This window comes from Centroberyx gerrardi, chromosome 11 (genome assembly GCF_048128805.1).
Source record: "Centroberyx gerrardi isolate f3 chromosome 11, fCenGer3.hap1.cur.20231027, whole genome shotgun sequence".
In the NCBI taxonomy this organism is placed as follows: Eukaryota; Metazoa; Chordata; class Actinopteri; order Beryciformes; family Berycidae; genus Centroberyx; species Centroberyx gerrardi.
This window is the reverse complement of record NC_136007.1, coordinates 22,320,743-22,339,813: the sequence shown is the minus strand read 5'-3', so window position 1 is coordinate 22,339,813 and position 19,071 is coordinate 22,320,743. Positions and strand designations below refer to the sequence as shown.

Sequence of the window (19,071 nt, the reverse complement as noted above, 5' to 3'; positions counted from 1 at the left end):
TATGTAGTATAATCCACACATACTGTGTTCAGAATGTGTGCACTAATTCATCACCATGTTTTATCTTGAAGTTTAATTTTGTTAAAACTGATCACTCTCTACAACAATGGGCACCTTAAAACAAATAGAAAAGAAATCCAGCCATTGCAAATGATAGACCAGATTGTTAAAAAAAAATAAAACATAAAATAAAATAATCAATGGTATTGCTTTATGGTCATTCTGAGAGAACATATCAACAAGATCTCAGCCTCCCTCTCTCATATTGCCTGCAGTTCTCACTATCTCATTAGCTAGACTATCTCCAGCCTCTACAATTGCATAAAGCTAGTTTAAGACTAGACTAAGCCTTAGACTGGTCTTAGATTCTCAGGTTGGAATAGTCTAATTAAGACTGTCTGTTACTTAAATATTACAACTGACTTATTTTGAGGTAGGAATGTTAGCCACCTTCCCCCTGGCTAATCTTGAGTTAAGAATTTTGTTGTTACGGCAACGAGTCGGCCTAACTGTCAGAGTGGGACGTTTAAATACTGTAGCTGTTTCATACAAGATGCCAAATCTTTGGTTTTTGGGAAGAGTCCGAAGAAGAGAGCGAGTCTTTAGAGACAGAAACAACCCATTAGAGATCTACAACAACCAAGTAGTAGTAGGAACAGGTAAATATAAATGTCTATAGCAAGTTTGACTTAAAGTCACATTTAAGTCTAAGACCAGGTCTATCTTTATGCAACTGGCCCCAGATTAGGGATTAAATCAATTACTGCTAGTCAGGTATTTTTGTCCCAGTTTGCAAGGCTTGAAAAGACATATCCTACACCACATTGCCTCTGGTCTTGCATTACTTATTGGCCTATTTGTCTTTTTCACTAATATTGTAATGGAATGTGTCTGTAATTCAAATCAATCAGCTTTCTACCAAATTTATTTGATTAGTTATATCTAGTGAATACTTTACACACGTTTTCAAGTTTTGACAGCACAAAACGGGAAGCAAAACATCTTATTTTCGAGGTGCCCTGAAGGTACCTGAATGAGCAAGCGCGCAGCGAGTTCACACGGGCAACATTTGCCCTCAGTAATGACTTGTAGCTAAATGACTATAAAAAACAAAACAGTAGATTCAAATAGCACCCTATAAGCATATTTCAGCAAATACTGATCTTATTTCATATTTCAGAGAAAAAAACCAAACACTTAGCAACTTTATCTGCCTTAAAAAGACACAGCATCCTGTGCAAGTATGACTATTCAAAAACCTCCACAAATGTTGAAAGTAAGGAGGAAGATAAACCATCTATCTGACAGCAGCAGAGCTGATGTGAAAAGCCTACTTGACTGACAGGGAGGAAACTTCGACAGACAATCCAGCAGCGTTGCTCCATGAAACTGACAGAAATAACACTCTGGGGAAACATTGAATACTTGTCATTTGTTGGGGGGAAAATTATCAAATTTAAAGATATTGAATATTGGCACAAAATATTGTCTATCGGCAGCTCCAATACTGGTATAGGCCTCCAAACACCCTTATCAGTTGAACCCTAGGTCAGATCAGGACATGAATATGAAGCTGAGAGTGTCGACCTAGGGAAATTGGGGAAAGGGGTATAATTGGAGATTTCTGGGTTCCAACCTACAGCGAATGCAGGTCAAGTCCGGCTGCCTTCAAGTCTGTCTTCAGGGCAAAGTTTACCCGTGTGGTTTTCAGCTCTGGTGGGCGTGGCCTGTGCAGCATCAGGAAGAGGGCGGGAAGAAGTGGATGTGGTTAGGGAGGGAGGCAGGCAGCCGGGAACAGAAAAGTCATACTTGTCCTTGTGGAATTTTATGACAGCAGAGGAAAATGTCTTGATTAATGGCGGCAGAGTGAGACTAATAAACTACTGGTCTTTGTTAGAAGGCAGAGAACAGTTTTTATCATAGTTTTAGTGATCGATGTGAAGAACATTCCCTGGAGAAAATACCCGTAACGCTAAAATCCATGAATTCTGCGGAGGACCAACGTACTAGAGCAGGATATAGACATGGAGGGGGAAAGGTAAGTTGCCAGCGTTGTGCCGACAGTAACACTAGTGGCTCAGAAGTTTAGTTAACCAAATTAAAAGTTAATGAAAACTTTAACAGATTGGCTGAGTCACATTCAAAGCCTTTGTAAAATACCCGATAAACGTACAACTAGTGTCGCCACATAACAAATATGCGGTAACGTTAGCTGAAAGTCGACACTCACCCCAAAGCCGCCCCGGTGTGTGTTGGGTTAACGTTACGCCAAACTCAATTCAAAAATCTGGCAATTTAATGCTACCTTGCTTATACGCAAAACGCACACACCTAGTAGGAGACATTTTACGAATCGTCAGTGGCCGGTTGTTAATTTGGCATACAGGTGATCCACCAAGCAGCAGTTATTTCAATACAATTTCAGTATATAGAAGTGGGCCATAGTGCTCGCGACTGCCCACCACGGTGTGTTTTGGTCGAAGCAAAATGTGGGGGAAAAGCAAACTAACTACGTTAGTTCTAAAAGTGATTTTTTTTACTAAAATAGGCACTGCTTGGTGGATCATACATTTGCCGAGTCTGCTAGTGTCACAAATTTATATTCACAAAAAAGTCTTGAAGTTATGTTCCACGAGGTTAAGTAGGTTTGCCAGTGAGCAAGACAAAATTAAATTGCCAGTTTTTTGAATGAAGCTTGGTTTGAGAGAACAGTACGTAACGTTTCCAGGGCTAGTCATACCGGTGTCGCTGAGCAACCACGTTGTTTAGCTATTGTTCAATAACTATATTGCTTAAATCAAATATTAATTAAGCATTTTTGCTCTCATTCTTCATACAATGTTGTGTAACCGCCGTTTTAAAATGACAACAAGCCACTTGACGCCATGCTTTCTAAAATGATAATCTAACATTATATTATCTAATATACCTAAAATTTACCTAAACTCTATAAACTGCCAGAACCTATATCATGATGTGTTATAGCGAAACTCAAGGTGCTCAGGTCAAATTATTAGCAGTGTAGAGTTCGGTGTTTAATTCACAACATTAAAGATATTTAGCTGGGTTAAAACTAACTTTATGTGTAATAGTGTCCGGAGGAGAAGTGATCATAGATGCCCTTGCAGAATCTATTATGAGCGATAGCCGGATAATGTGATGGATTACATCTGTCTGCACTAGTTCTACAAGTTCAGACTGTTTACAGTGTCAGGCTGCAGGTCCAGTGCCATGTGATCTTGGCAGGATAAAGTAGGCTTCCTTATGTCCAGGCTTAAGTAATTGTGATCGCTGTGAATTACACATGACACATTGACCAATAAGTGGTTCTGGAAAAAAGATTATGTGTGTAAGACCTGGTGTCCATGAGAATTTTTATACTTTGTATGTAATCAGTATTTGTGATCACGGACTCTCCCAAAGCCGAGAACTAATACTTGAACCTATGATGGCATTGAGATGAAAAGTGTGTAGCTGCTCCATAAACCATAAATATTACACTGATTTTATGGACCCACATAATGTTTGACTTTTTAATGCCTAAATAAACTTTATTTTGTCATACTGGTGTCAGTTCAGAGCCAGGAAATGTATCCTCATACTGAGAATACTACCTTTGCCATCTTTCTAAATGTATTGTCTTCAGACTCAAAGACATCACTGGTTTGGCTCTCAGTTGTCTGGTTTCTGGCTTTTGGAGAGAGTTCATGTTATAAATATTGATTAGACTGTTCTAGACCATAGGAATAACAAAGGATATATACATAAAGAACCTTCTACCTTTTCTCCCTGACTCTTATTTCATCATCCTGCACATCTCTATCCATTATGATCAAGAATTTAAGCTTTTTCTGTTTATGCATTGATTGTAAGTCACTACGTGGACGAGAGCACAGACTAAATGCCTAAAATGTACCTATATAAATTGTTAAATTCTTTGGTATCCCTAATTAACATGTTTATTATTGTACCAACACTTGTGCCAGCTCAAGTTTTGAGCACAGTGTCTCTTCTCTTTGTGTGTTTGACTCACTCTTTGCCTCCTCCATATAGGCGAAGGGAGTGGGCAAGAAAGTCCATCCTCATCGCCAGTCTCTGAATGATTCACTGGAGGGAGAAATCCAGGCCTTCCTGGTAGACGAAGACCAGCTCCACACCTACGACGACCTCACCAAAGTCAACCCAGTGACCCCAACAACAGGTAACAAGTAGGGCTGTAATGATGTGGGCCTCTGGAACCGCTTTGAAGAGATATTGTATCACAGGGATTGGTGGTAGCGCCTGCTGATGGAGTGGGTCACCCTTGAGTCGTTTTACCTATTGTGAGTTTTCAGTCACATTTGCTCATTTTTCTCTGTGGCTGCTTCTAGTCCTGGTTGCAGTGGTAGCTAATGAACAAGGCTTGTTCTTAACTTCATAACCAAGTCAAGAAGACAACAGGCTTGTTACTCCCAAGCAGAAAGTGTGCTAATAGTGAGAAGAACAGTGAAGGTCAGGGCTTTTACGCAGAGACTTCTCTCACTTATCTGATGTCAGAAATGTTGATAAAAGCTCTTGCCAGTTTTTTAGGCTGCAATGCTTCCAACAGTCTGATTCATGATCTGTCTGAGCCCAAGGGAGAGGCTGCCATTGTATGTGGCAGTGTGTCAATGAGAGCTTAGAGAGGTAGAGGGTGAAGAGAAGAGGGTGCAAAGTCAAGTACACCCGATTATAACTACAGAAAAGATGACACCGATAGAAAATTCATTATTCCCTGACAGTGCCGTTTCTAAGTCTGCGATGAGCAGATAAATGGGATGTGTTATTTGTGCTAAATAATTTATTTTGAATTGCATATAAAATTCTTTGTTGTTGGAGCATGTTGTAGCCCATGAAACTAAACATTTCACAAAGACGCTTGTTTGACATGTTGCATAAACTTAATACACAGCCAGTGGTGACACAAATGTTTTCCAGCTCATGTCACCTTGGATTGCAGTATTTGGTGTGTATTTACCCATGTCAAGATAAAATCTGCAGGGATGATAAACACAGCATTAATGCATGAATAATTGCTCTGATGTAACATTATGGGGGCATTAAACACAGAACCAAGGGCATGGTTTGCTTTGTTGACTATATACTTAACAGACACATACCCAAAAAACAGTGATAATCAGCCAGATACTTGTATTCATTTATTTCATTATAAAGTTGTGATGTAGTAGGGCCATAGGTAAATGGGAAGCATGATATATGAATTGAAAAGTTTCTATAATGTGCAACATTTTGTTTTATCAGTTTTCATTTTCACTCTCCATTGTTTGTACCATTTCAAAACAATACAAAACATTTCTTGCAGCTCTCATTCTGATTGAGAGAACTAGTGCAATGTCCTTGGCATATAAAAGAATACATACAGACACCATAAAGCTTTGATTGCTAGATTGTTGATGCCCATTAAAATAAAATTGATGTAGCCCTGTTTTGAACTACTATTAGCAAGGCACCAGTCAGTTAGGCAGCCATTTAGTCTTACCATAACAAGACCGTCATGCTTACTTCACATAGCTCTATTAATGTGGTCAAAAGCTTTAGAGAAGTCTATAAAAGAACAGAGACTTTTTAAATTTCCATTGAATCTATAATTGTAGTTAATGTTTTGATATCATAAAGGCAGCTCTGTTTCTCTCTGAAGGGCTTTAGTTAATCTGCTATGCTGTTACTTTTTTCAGCCCAAAGAAAATGCTGTCAAACAAAACACAACAGTACAGCTTATTAACAGTAGAGGTCAGGCTAATACCATGGTACTGCAGCAGGACTCTTCTCTGGTTAATAGGTTAATAGGCTGTAGGGTCGATTATGCTGTATTTCCATATTGTTTGGATGATGTCATGTTCAAAGCAATAGTCAAAGAGTTTGAACAGTGCATTCAGAGCTTTAATATTTTTCAGAAATGCTACAGGTGACACATCATATCCATAGCCATATCCTTTGCCATTTTAGTGGTCTGGAGCATTGGAGCTGTCTTAGATTTACAAATTGTCGTGTTTAGAGTGGAGCCATGTTTAGAGTCATCAACTCTGACCTGTGGTTTACTGATCTGACTGGAGTAGGCTCACAAAAACTATCTATTTATCTATCTATCCATGATACTGGATTTATCAGTATGAGAAGACCCGTCAGACCCCAGAACCTCCCAGGAAATTTGCTGGTGGTTTTGACTACAAGTTGGGCTGCATGTTGCCAGAAAGCTTCTGGGGGGCGTTCTGGTGGCTCAGTGGAGAAAGCCTTTGGATCAAATGAATCTAGTTCTTGGGTATTCTCCTGTTGTCGCCTCCAGTGGTGTTGGTTAGTATTGTTTAGCATGTAGGTTTTGAGACTGAAAACACCTGACCTGACACCCCTCTAAAAATGAGATTGTATCAGAAATGATATCAGTTTATTCACCTTTCTGACTTTCTGTCAGTGACATTCAGTTTTGAGACTTGTTAAGCTCATTGTTCTGTTTGGGGATTTCTTATTCCTTCAAGCTTTTCCTATGTGTGCCCAATGCTAATGAATACATCCTGTTTATTTCTCTGGCAGTGCTGAAATGCCTGCAGGCCAGGTACAGTGTGAAGGTGTTTTACACCCATGCGGGCTGCACCTTGGTGGCACTCAACCCCTTCCAGCCCATCCCAGACCTTTACTCTCTGGATGTGATGAAGGAGTATCACTCTGCAACTCAGCCTCAGGTATTTACTGATCACACTGGTCTCTTGGCGTTATCAAACTGACTTACACACGTTCTGCTGGTATTAAAGAAGAAGCAGTGACATTACATTTAACATGTCTGTGATATTGTTCTCCACAGGAGTTCAAACCACATATCTTTATTGTGGCGGAAGAGGCCTACAGGAATGTGCAGGGCCAGCTGGAGCCGGTCAACCAGTCCTTGGTGGTCAGTGGTGAGAGCGGCGCAGGAAAGGTGAATCAACACATACTATGTTATGCTTATTATTAGTTGACTAGTGATTTATTTTGCCAGGCTGAGCTCTGATTCTTGGTGGTCTCTGAATGATCTTCTTTCTACATTCTAGACCTGGACGTCCCGCTGCCTGATGAAATACTACGCCACTGTGGCCGCCTCCTCCTCAGTGGTGAAGAGTCAGAACACGGTGGAGCGGATCGAGAAGAGGGTGCTGGACTCCAACCCCATCATGGAAGCTTTTGGTGAGACGGCTTGCCACTGGTTTCTTGTTGACTTGAACATTGTTGCTGTGGACCGTCACTCAGTCAAAGCTTTATCCCCTGTGTAGGCAACGCCTGTACTCTGCGGAATAACAACAGCAGTCGCTTTGGAAAGTACATCCAGCTCCAGCTAGACAGGTACCTCTTGTACTTCCTTCATCACTGCACTGCATGTCATCAGCTCATTTTTGCAGAGAGGAAGTGTAGGACAGGCCGATGATCTGTTTATTCAGCTAAACACGCTATTTGTCATGAAGGTGTCAACTGTTAGTGGGGGCGTCGGTGCAAACGTATTTGCTGGAGAAGACCAGGGTGGCCTGCCAGCCGGCTAACGAGAGGAACTTCCACATCTTTTACCAGGCAAGTTAAAAGACACTAAATCTCATGTGTAATCCTGAACTCTTGACAGTTGAACCGTGGCTACATTTAAGTATGGGTGATCATTGTACAAGAAGATTTCTTGTATAGTGTGGGGTGATTTGGTTCTGTAAATTATTGCTGTTTATAATGGGCTATAAGTGGCTGTAGGTTATGGTATTGCAATTTGTTATTTATACACTATAGATGCTGAGAGCTTATTGTGTTTCAGATGTTGAAAGGGGCCACAGATGAGCAGAGAAAGGAGTGGAGGATGCCACACGACCAACAGTTTGTCTGGCTTCCAAATGCTGAAAAAACAGTGGAGGGTTGGTCTTTATTTGTTGTATTTAGGCATTTTTAAACTGATCTGTTTTTTCTGAACAGTGATTTTCATGAGTAACTTTGCTCTTCCTTTGAATGTTTTGCAGAAGATTGTTTTCATGAGACCGTAGAGGCAATGATTCACCTGGGCATTAATGCAGAGAGGCAGAGACAAATATTTAAGGTAAGGTATTTATATTTAAATCTATCTTTATATGCGTCCTTGATTATCTTTCTTTGTAAGCATAGCATCTCATTTCTTCTCTTTGGTGTAACAGATATTAGCAGGGATTTTGCAGCTGGGCAATGTCAGTTTCTCCTCCTCCACGGATGAATCGCAACCTTGTAACCTGGAGGAACAATCTAAAGGTATTGGATATGATTTTATTTCACATAATGTCACTTGCATTCCAGTCATAGAATGCTTGAAATCTCTTCTATCAAAGTTTTTAATGCTGATTTCAATCCAAAAGCTATGTTGTTCAAGAGATTAGTTCCGTATGGCATCATTCTGACAAACCATTTTTTTACACTCTTACAAGGGTTTGATTTCTATGTAAAAATCTGGTATTATTATAATGTTAATTGTTTGTGTGTGTATGTGTGGAGAGATTTTCCCATTTTCGTAGCCTGGCTGGCGGAGCGGGTCCACCCCACTTTGACAATAAAATGCTTCTCTAACCTTTGTTGGCAATCGATTGGACTGTATTCCCATATTGCCAGCTGCTGGATTAAATTATAAATTCCGTGACACTGTGCTCCCTGACGTCAATTACCAACATACATGAAATTCCACTGTTGCCTTCGGCAGACTTCTTGCAGCGGGCTGCTGGGCTGCTGTGCGTCCCTGTGGAGGAGCTGCAGACCTGTCTGAGAGTGAGGACGCTGAAGGCCGGGAAGCAGAGCGTCCTCAAGCCCTGCTCCCAGTCCGAGTGCAGCGTTAGGAGAGACTGCCTGGCCAAGGTCATCTACGCCCAGTAAGAATGAGGATTTGATTTGCAAACAGATCATGGAAATTTGTCAGACTGATAATATTGAGTGAAAAGCGCTGGTCATGCTGGAGCTTGTGTTTGCGCTGCGGCCGAGCCTCTGTTATCAAACATTCCTTTCTATCAACCACTTAAATGTGAAACCATCATACCCGTTTTGTGTACTGTACACAGTAAGGGAGACATGCCCTTTAGTCACTGTTTATAATTATTGGCTGTCTCTATTTTTGGGGGATTAATTGAGTTATTTTCTTTAACAGATTATTTGAATGGCTGGTTACATTCATCAACAACAGCATATGTGCAGACAACTCCACTTGGTGCAATTTCATAGGTACAAAAATTATTTTCTTTGACTATGTTGCATACATACCTATCTGTCTTTCTTTAGTCTCTTTGTTCAAGCTCACACAGTCCTCTCTGTGATCTCCAGGTCTTCTAGATGTGTACGGGTTTGAGTGCTTTCAGATCAATAACCTGGAGCAGCTGTGCATCAACTACGCCAATGAGAAACTCCAGCAGCACTTTGTGGCCCACTATCTCAGAGCCCAGCAGGTAGCTCTTCTCAGCTTGCTGTTTCCATGCAGAGACCTCAGCAGAGCCTCAGACGCTCTGATGGTCCTCTCCTTGTTGTCTCGACCTCTGGGGCTCAGAGACTTATGGAGGCTTCGTTCAGTCTTTACGACCCTCTGTCTGTGGAAAACTCTAATAGAACAGTCTGTGAACACTTTTAATGAAACGTTGGAAGCATTGTTTCAGCATAGCTTCTACTTAAAGCACTATTCCTCTTTATCCCTCTATTTTTTTTATTCTTCCTATTCTATTCTATTCTTATTTTTGTTCTTATTCTGTCATTTCATTTAAAGTCATTTGATTATCCGATTAGTTGATAATCTGAAGATGAAATGAGCGGATATGATAATGTTTGTCTTGCCTCGCCTCTGATGTGAAATAATGGGTTTCCTATAATTCAATTGGATGAATAGTTTTTTCCTTGGGTATGTGAACACTTTGGTTGGCGGGATTGAATATCTACTTTCATATCTGCTCCTCCCAGGAGGAATATGTGTCAGAGGGGTTGGAGTGGTCCTTCGTCAAATACCAGGACAACCAGAGCTGTCTGGACCTGATAGAGGGCAGCCCTACCAGCGTCCTTTCTCTTCTAAATGAGGTCTGCTGGTCTTTTTCATGACTTGTGCATGAATTGATTGATTTAAAGTATTATCAAGAGTAGATGGATTTTGTACAACTTCTTACCCGCCTATCCAGGAATGTCGTCTCAATCGCGCCTCAGACGCCAAAAAGTTCAGGACCCGTCTGGAGAAGGAGCTCTCTGACAACGCCAACATCAGCTGGGATAAGTTCAGCAAGGAGCCGCACTTTACTGTGGCCCATTATGCTGGCAGAGTCAACTACCAGATAGAGGGCATGATGGAGAAAAACAAGGTATGCAAGAAAGTCGGTAGCTGTTAAATTAAGTTGACCATTGACCCATCCATTAATTTTCTGCTGGATTTCCTGCTGTAGGACCCGGTGCCACCAGAGCTCATCGACCTGCTGCAGAAGTCTGACGACCCTCTGCTTCACCAGATCTTCGCTGACAAGGAGACTGAGAACCCAACATCCAGGGGGCTCAGTAAAGTCACTGTGGTCTCCAAGTTCAAGGTGGGAGTCAACTCAACCATTATTACCAGGATTATGAAGCTTGTTAGGGCCTCTAGTGCTCCTCCTGGCAGAATTTAGCCACACTGGATCTTGTCATGGCACTGATGATGTTCATCTCTGACTGTAGAACTCTCTGGAGAGCCTGATGAAGATCCTCCACACCACAACTCCCCATTACACCCGCTGCATCAAACCTAACCCGGACTGCAAGCCGATGACCTTCAAAAAGGAGGAGGTAGATGCTCTGCACTGGTATCTGGTGGGGTGATTGAAGATGATACAGTGGATATTAGTGCTTTCTATTTTCACAATAGGAAAAACTCTTAATGAGGACCTTTCCTGTCTGTTGTCAGGTTATTATGCAGCTGGAGGCCTGTGGGATTGTGGAGACCATACACATTAGTGCTGCAGGGTTTCCAATACGGTAACACATTTTTGTCTTTGTTTCACTCTAGTCTTCATTGCTTCATTTCTGTTGGTTTTTGGTTGACTTGTCATTTCTGTTTTGTTGTGCAGAATTCCTTTCAAAGGCTTCATACAACGGTATGGACTGATTTCTGAATCTTCAGTGTTCAAGTCAGGAGCTCATTATGGCAGTAAGTACGGTTTCTGGCTTGATGCAGTTGAGGTCAATTTAAGCATGTTTACAGTTGACAAAAAAGTGATTTTATTTCCTCTCTTTAGGTCTGCTGGTTTATTCTCCTTTTCCTTCACTAGCCCTCTTACTAGATTTGGTCCTCAATTCTCTACTCTCCTTGGGACTTTTCAATTTGGTGCATAAAAACAGGACTTTTCTAACAAAACTTTGCAACTCCTTTTAGAACTTTTCAGGTAAATGCATGCATTTCTGACCATCAGTACCTGCTTTGCATGTTGTTTAATGTATTTGTTATATTGGTCTACTTGATTATTGTTTGCTTGAGCTTTGATATTTGTCATGATCCACTGTTGGGCTGCTTGTTATATTAACGTTTGAGGAGCCTGCTCACTAACCCTGAACACCGCCAAATGCTTTGGCATACTTCACATCTCTACTGTCTGTCCTTGATTTACACTTGCATGTTATCAGGTTTGAAAGATGCATTGCCAACATTCACCTCAAATTCCACAGCAATCATATCAGTGTTCTGTGGTACCAGTGCTGTTGATGTCTGTGTTGCATTTCTACTTGGTCTGTGGCTTTGCACCTAAACTGTGTGTGTGTTAACTAACCAACCGACATTTACTGCCAAAAATGTACTGCATCTCTAGACTAGTGGAGTGCAGCTCAGCACTAGGCCTGCACCCTGGCTACTGGCTCTGTTGTCCAACTTGAATTGTGTCTCTAGTGCTTAAAATGACTGTTTCGGCCCGGTCTAATTCCTGGTTGCCCCCCTGTCTCAGATGTGGAGGCTGACAGCAAGGACGGTCTTCGGCCAGCGGTGGACAAGCTTCTCAGAGTGGTGTTACAAAGCCAGGCTCTTGACAGGGAAACACGCAGCTCATTGGTGCACTGTGGAAGGACTAAAGTTTTTCTGACCCAGTTCATGGTCAGTCATTTGTACACAAACACACACACACACACACACACACACACACACACACACACACACACACACACACACACACACACACACACACACACACACACAGACACATTCTTACACATACTTTCATCAAGTGGATGTACCTTAATGCAAAAATGTGTGGGAAAACATTTTCAGATTTGCTACATAATGCTAATAGCTTCTAATTCAGTTGAATTTATCTTCTCGGTCTAAATATGGTCATCTAATGCTTAGCAGGTGTTGTGGTAAATGTTAAAGCTATTGCTAATCAGGAGTGTAGAGCAGGTTTGGGCTCTGGTCTAATCAAGAGTACTGATCTGATCTGATCTGTCCCGCAGCTGGAGTTTCTGGAGGATCAGAGAAAGAAGATCCTATCCCAGTGGGCCTTCTCTATTCAGTGCTGCTGGCGAAGGCACCAACGGCGCAGACGCCTCGCCCGGAGACGGGCCGCCACCCAGGTCCAAGCAGGTAAAGCCCTTAATGCCCTGGCCTGGCACTGCCGAGTGAGCTCAGTGTAAACAGTAGAGTTCACTGGCCTCGCTCCCACTGTGTCTGCTCGCTACGACGCGACTGTCTGGCCAGCAGGCGCCAGCTGGTGGAGTCTGTACACACCGTCTCAGGTTGACTGTGCTTATCCCTGCAGAAGCAACAGAACCCGTCACAGATAATCGCAGCTCATCTCATCACCTGTTAATGAGAGATGTTCTGGATGCTAGTCTCCCTCACAAAGGATATAAAAACATTCATCCCAACAGTGGTACAATATGGTGCATAGATTGCACTTGCAGTGTGTAAATGGCTTAGTTTTTTTCAGTCAAATGTTGAAGCTTTGTGCTTTGTGCTCCCTGCAGCGGTGCGGTCATGGCTGGTCCGCAGGCAGGTCCAGAGATGGCACAGCGCAGCTGCAGTCATCCAGACCGCCTGGAGGAGGTGGAGGGTGAGCAGTAGAAAGAAAACATCACACCATCTGTAGAGTCAAGCAAAAGTCTGAATATTAACATTTTTATGATGGGACTCTGTGACATGACAATGTAGCAACTACTTTCAGCACAGTTTAATGTTTTGATGGTGCTAATGGAATAAGTACGATTTTTGTGATGATGGGTATGAATTTTATTTTAATGTCACTCATGATTTCATACTCCAAATCATACAGTATTTTCTAGCTAGTTCTCCTTGTGAAGTTGTAAATAATTTGTAAATGGCTGTGTTTTGTTCTTGTTATGGCAGGCGTTATTGAATTCCTTGGCCGAGGCAGAGCTGGATGATGCGAAGCAGCTTGTGGAGGAGGACATGCCCGTGCTGAACCCTGTCGTCAGGGAGCGAGGCTCGGTGCAGCTCTCCACCATCCAGGAGCCAGTCACGGTGCGAGGGTGGCCCATGGGCCTGGCTCTGGCCTCAGCCCCGTCCATCACCGTGTCTCTGACTGCCACCGGCTTCCAGAAGATGATGTCTGTCATGGCCTCCCTCAGCCTGCCCTCCCGGAGAGGGGAGTACAAGGTGGAGACCAACCAGTACAAGCAGGGGCTTGCCTCCATAAGGGCTAAACCCAGGGTGAGGATACATCCAAATTTCTTAGTGAAATACATCCATCATCACCTATAGCTTTTCTTTATGCGAGACAGGTGATATTATGTTTTTTTTCCTTTCTCCCCTCAGGGATCTATAAAGATGCACTATCGGCGATCTCCACTTCTCTATGCTGACATGCATCCAGACCTGGTGAGCAATGGAGTGACAGGATTCAACCAGATCCTGCTTGAGAAAACCTTGTAATCTGTTAAGAGCTCCCTCTCTTTACATAACACTAAGGCTTTCATGGACACAGATGAAGGCTAGTTGCCTTTGCAATGGAACAAATGGAACAGCTGCTCATCCACAATTTTAAATAGAGGGAACAAACTTGAGATTTTACACTGCCACTTTGCATAATCAACTTATTTTTGCATCTAACTTACTCGGTGTTTAAGTTGATGACTATTTAGAGCTCAAATGAACCTTTGTAAAGATGCTAAGGATGCCAAAGGTTATCTTGTTATGCTGCGATATTCAAAAGGAGAGTAACATGTAACCAATCATGAACTACTGATACAGCCCATAGCATCCAACTTTTTTGAAAAATTGCCATTTAACTAAAACTTCCTATTTGCACCATTGTATAATGATGTTTTTAGGTTACAGGAGATCTTAGAAGAGCCTGACCTTATTATCTAAAATGATCTGTAGTGGCCTCTAGGGTTATCAGAGACTCAAAAATCATAGCTGAAATTCAGCATCTCAGTCAGTAGACTATCTAAAAAAATTGCTTTGGTATGTTTGAGATAAGTGGGTCTTTCAGGGCCGTTTGTGGAACATATGGCATGTGTCCCACGTGTAGGAAAGTTTTGCAATCTCCCACATGGGACGTGAAGTCGTGTATGATGATAATGTCAATGAAGGACAAGGAACATAGCAATACCTGATTCATTATGCTTTACTTTTGTCTAAAATCATCCAGAAAATATAAAGGGGAAAAAAACACAAACTGCATAGTCTTCCAGTTGACAGTTCACCAAAAGAAATGTGATCTTTTTCTGACTTTGTTGCAAAAATTTTACATTTGATTTGATGGCCTAAAACAAAACTAGAAGAAAGGTATAGAATTGCAACAGGCAAGCTAATGTTAAATAGAACTTAGTTAAATCTTTCAAACCTTAATATCCATTATATTTATGTTTTGTTTAGGTAAGTGTATCTTGAGGCTATTTGCAGGTCATTTAACAGACAAAAAACGCACAAGCTGCACTCTGCATCACAGTTACATTTCACTGATAGTTGTCTCTTTGTTTATCTCGTACCACTTCATCATATGGCTTGAAACAAAACCACAAATGATATAGAATTGATGGAAAATGCAAGAAATTAACAAAAAATGGAAATAACGGGGCACTAACAACATTTTTCAGTCCCCTTAGTTGAACTACACCCCCACTTTACAGCGCTATATTTGGTCCTGGACAAAATGCGCTACACTGAACAGAATTGTTATGTAAACCGGCTCTATCACGTGGCACAATCTAAGCACTTTTAAAAACCAAAGACCACAAGTGTTTTTCTAGTTGTTGCCTTTTTGGAGCATTTGATCGTTGTTGAAAGTCTTGGTCCTTTGACAAGTGCCTTTCTTAAAATCCGGATTTAACTCACAATGGGGTATTAGTGTATTTATTTATTTATGGGTGATTTGATTGACTTCTTTTTGGGTGTAAATACATGATAAAATATCCATTCAGATGCACACATGAATGGTGCAAAGTATATTAGAAGCATTCATTTCCAATGTGTTCCCCGGTGGAAAACAAATGACACATTAAGCAAGCGTTGCACATATTAAGCGCACATATTGCACATAAAGCCCATACACAGCTGACATACACATTGAAGCAGACACACAAACAGGAAGAGGATAAACCAGGTCATATTCAAATTGCTGCTCTCTCTAAGTGTTTGATAAAGGGTGCTGGTAAAATGCACGTCAGGGAAATATGTTTTGATTACACCACTTTCTGCTTTTATGTCTGGATATTTCAGATGACAGACCAAACAAGCATTTTATCAACTACAGCTCAAAGCAATGCAAGTACTGTAAAATACATCAAAATCTCATGTTACACTGCAGTGTTTTGTGTGGGAGAACACTGATGTTGTTGTCTTTAAACTGACATGCTTATACAGGGACCAAGCTTCATTATCAATATTCAAAACTTCATCTTGCTGCAGGAAGTTTTACTTTTAACCAAATGATGCAGTAAAGGAAGCACCTGATGTCTCTGCTGTAGCTTTGGATCTGACAGCTCTGTTGATTGCGAGCATGTCCCCATTTGCTTGTTGAATAATTCCCACTCGATTTTTTTATTACCTTTTACAACCATCTAGACTTAGTGTCACTTCAATATTTGTTGACCTCTTATTATCAGTATATACTTTGGAAGCTTTATACTCAGACCAAATGTCTTGTTTCATGTATTACGTCAGCTGTACCAAGAGATCAGTGTACAATAACTTTTGTATTATCTTTGTGTTGAAATAAATGTTTAATTATGATTGTGTTGTCAGTTTAAATAAAATCTTTAAAGCACAAACTGGCTTTGCAACTCTTAGGAGTTTTCAATGTTTTTTTTTTGTTCTGTTTTACATCCATGTGATCAGTCATTTCATAACAGTGAGTTCAGCTAAGCACATTATAAAGCCTCAAGTGTTGACTCTGGAATTTAAACTGTTTGAAAGTGTTTCATCTTTTATTTGAACACTGTTATGCATACATGGCATTAACAGGCAGATGACAGGAAGTTAGATCAATAGAAACCACTGCAACAAAATAAATATACAGAATGCTTGACACAATATGGGCATAGCAAAACATATTACAAAATGGTATTGCACAGTTAAAAAAAAAAAAAAAAGTAAAACAAAATAATCAAAAAGGTAATTTGTTTCTCTATCAAATCAATGCTGGCACAATTCTATAAATCGTCGCCATCTCCGGACCTTAATGCTTTTTCTTCATTTTCTACAATTTTCAAACACTGATCTGAAAACTCAACAAACAGAGGCTCCTGCATGGCGGCCTTCATCGCATCTTGTTTGCTGTCAGCGTTGTCAATGGACCGCAGTAACTGTCTGAGATGGGGGTTACAGAGAAGATCTTTCAGCCCCTCTGATTGCCCTGCGGAGAAGAAAAACATAGCATGAAGTACCCAAAACTGACTTTTCCGAAAACCTATTTCATGTGGTCATTACTAAATTCAAGTGTGAGATGAAAGGTGGATATGTGATGCTGCTGCCAACAGCTTAAGAAAGACCGGAAGGTTAAGGTTATACCTAACAGTTGGAGCCTCTGTAATGGCACTTTGTCTATATAGTCATCTTCATGCAAGAGATCCTCGACACTCCATGGCTCTGCAAAGAGAGAAACATCATAATGACATTCACACTGAGCATCAAGAAGGTTTTATGGTGAAGTGTGTTGTGTTCAGCTATTACTATTTATATGATCTATGCTCCCACTGGATTACTTGGACACTCTGCACAAAGCAAAACAAAGAATCACATTAATGATTAAACCTGTAACACCGTACCAGTGGAGGATGCAGCCGTAACAGGAGTGATGGGTGCTGGCTGCTTAACAGGCAGGCAAGTGTCTATGGACAGAAAAATAAATAAATTAGGAGATGAATCAGTTGATGATGACCAGAATAACACCTTCCAGTGATATTAGATCATAGCTTGTCTTTACGTCACACAACTGAATTAAGATACTCTTTAGTTTTGTGATCCATGTTGTATCTATCATGGGCATTAATTGTCAGGATTACAGTTGGCTCTTCGTTATTTTTGTTTGAATCCAGTTGATTTACCTTTATGTCTCTTGTAACAGCCTAGCGAACAACTGCAAGGGGAAAGAAACAAATAGGTGAAGTTAATTTATTTTGCAGATCAAAGGTTATTCTGACACATAAAGGCAACTTCTGCGCAATACTGAATCCAAGTATTATGGACATTAACTGCAATAGTATACATTTTTAAACAGCATATTTTTATGATAGGTGATTGATTCTATTACTAGGCAAATAGAAATAACCATGGATGTATTAACCCACTCCAACATTATTTTATTTGACACGAAATCACGGCATCAAATTTAAGAGATTAACATAGGAATTGTTTAAATTGAGAATAAAGGGAAACACAGGCCTTTAGTTCAATGTTAAACCATGCAAATACAATCCACAAATCTGGATGACACAAAAAAAGTACTCTTTCGTGGCACAGTGAAATGGAAAGCGTGACTTTATTTAGGAACTCGCTATTTGTACCTACGTGGCTTGCCGTAACATGTGATGGTGGTGTCCAACTATCAGGTCAAAAAGCACGTGCTCCATATTGACGAGAGCAGGATCATGACCTGTAAATATGCCCATGCCCTTCTCTATTTTGAATCTCAAGTTGCAAATGTGTTTGTATTTCAGGTTTCTGGGAACCACTGATGTGTTTTAGGAGCGTATAACGTTACTGCTGTAAGTTACTGTAACTTACTACTGTACCGTAGCAGCTTGTCTGGGTAACCTCGTTTGGGTTGCTAATAGGTCGAATATCACAACTGCGAAGCCCATAATGCTCTACCAGGGCAATGGAGTACACTATCGACAACATTTTATTCATTCTTCATCACTAAATTACTATAATGTTAAAGTTTTGGCTAGCTCCGTGCCAAGCCTAGACAGAACATAAGGAGCTAGGTTAACAGTTGTCGGTTAGTTAGCTTGCAAACAGTAAGTTAACGTTACTTACTATCTTATTTTGCAGGCTGGGCATCTGTATTTTGGTGTCTGGTCGCTGCAAACATTGCAGATTTGCATCTTGGCGGGTAGAAAGAATACGAAAACTAAGCTAACAAGTTGCTGTAGGATGTAGTAGCTAGATGGTAACCACGTGTCAAGACGGCAGGAAAAAACAGTAATAGCTCTTCCGGTTGGGTAATTCCAGTTTCAAAATAAAAGCACGTAAATTCACATCCTCATTTTTGTTTTTTTTCCCCACCACAATTTGAACACTGTATATTGTACTGTTCAAAACCAGTTGGACTGTACTCACAAAATCTAAGGTACTGGCGAGTTTTTGCAAGCATTTGGTTTCCATATTGCTGCACGATTCTGGATAAAATGAGAATCACGATTTTCTTGCTTAGAACTGAGATCATGATTCTCTCACGATTCTTAGGGAAACAAATTTTTAATAGATTTTTTTATTGCACTCTTTTGTCTGATACAGACAGAAACAATGTGATAATTTTTTTTTTTGTTTGTTACAACCCGGCTCTTGTAGGCTGTAACAAAAGGGAGACATACGCCAAAGTAAATCTTAACACAATAATTTATTAGCTAAAACTAAGGGAAAACAAACAGGAAAGATGAGGTGTCGGAGGTCTGTAGTATCAGTAG

General features: G+C 40.8%; 2 protein-coding genes across 2 annotated transcripts; one reads left to right on the top strand and one right to left on the bottom strand.

Moving 5' to 3' along the window:
- The first annotated feature begins 1,815 nt into the window (after window positions 1-1,815).
- Window positions 1,816-16,154, top strand: myo19 (myosin XIX). Its single transcript, XM_071901520.2, has 24 exons — window positions 1,816-2,038; window positions 4,054-4,201; window positions 6,568-6,716; window positions 6,836-6,949; window positions 7,062-7,194; window positions 7,281-7,350; window positions 7,470-7,572; window positions 7,802-7,898; window positions 8,001-8,077; window positions 8,172-8,262; window positions 8,705-8,870; window positions 9,143-9,216; window positions 9,316-9,437; window positions 9,940-10,053; window positions 10,152-10,328; window positions 10,410-10,547; window positions 10,675-10,782; window positions 10,901-10,971; window positions 11,064-11,143; window positions 11,931-12,076; window positions 12,433-12,562; window positions 12,946-13,031; window positions 13,325-13,648; window positions 13,754-16,154. Exons 1-24 carry the CDS (start codon window positions 1,982-1,984, stop codon window positions 13,868-13,870), a joined length of 2,892 nt encoding a protein of 963 aa, XP_071757621.2. The 5' UTR covers window positions 1,816-1,981; the 3' UTR covers window positions 13,871-16,154.
- Window positions 16,155-16,540: 386 nt separating this feature from the next.
- On the bottom strand, window positions 16,541-18,564 carry znhit3 (zinc finger, HIT-type containing 3). The gene is made up of 5 exons (XM_078286787.1): window positions 18,422-18,564; window positions 17,488-17,519; window positions 17,209-17,271; window positions 16,952-17,029; window positions 16,541-16,796 (listed from the first exon to the last, which is right to left on the bottom strand). Exons 1-5 carry the CDS (start codon window positions 18,487-18,489, stop codon window positions 16,594-16,596), a joined length of 444 nt encoding a protein of 147 aa, XP_078142913.1. The 5' UTR covers window positions 18,490-18,564; the 3' UTR covers window positions 16,541-16,593.
- Window positions 18,565-19,071: the final 507 nt, after the last annotated feature.

What these genes read in the sequence shown, in the direction of transcription:
- myo19 (XM_071901520.2), top strand. Translation starts at nt 1,982, where the DNA reads ATGAATTCTGCGGAGGACCAACGTACTAGAGCAGGATATAGACATGGA. An exon ending in CACTTGGTGCAATTTCATAG is followed by an intron (nt 9,217 to 9,315) that starts GTACAAAAATTA and finishes TGTGATCTCCAG; the next exon opens with GTCTTCTAGATGTGTACGGG. An exon ending in CCATAAGGGCTAAACCCAGG is followed by an intron (nt 13,649 to 13,753) that starts GTGAGGATACAT and finishes TTCTCCCCTCAG; the next exon opens with GGATCTATAAAGATGCACTA.
- znhit3 (XM_078286787.1), bottom strand. Translation starts at nt 18,489, where the DNA reads ATGCAAATCTGCAATGTTTGCAGCGACCAGACACCAAAATACAGATGC. An exon ending in CCAGCCTGCAAAATAAGATA is followed by an intron (nt 17,520 to 18,421) that starts GTAAGTAACGTT and finishes TTCCCCTTGCAG; the next exon opens with TTGTTCGCTAGGCTGTTACA. An exon ending in TACGGCTGCATCCTCCACTG is followed by an intron (nt 17,030 to 17,208) that starts GTACGGTGTTAC and finishes CTCTCTTTGCAG; the next exon opens with AGCCATGGAGTGTCGAGGAT.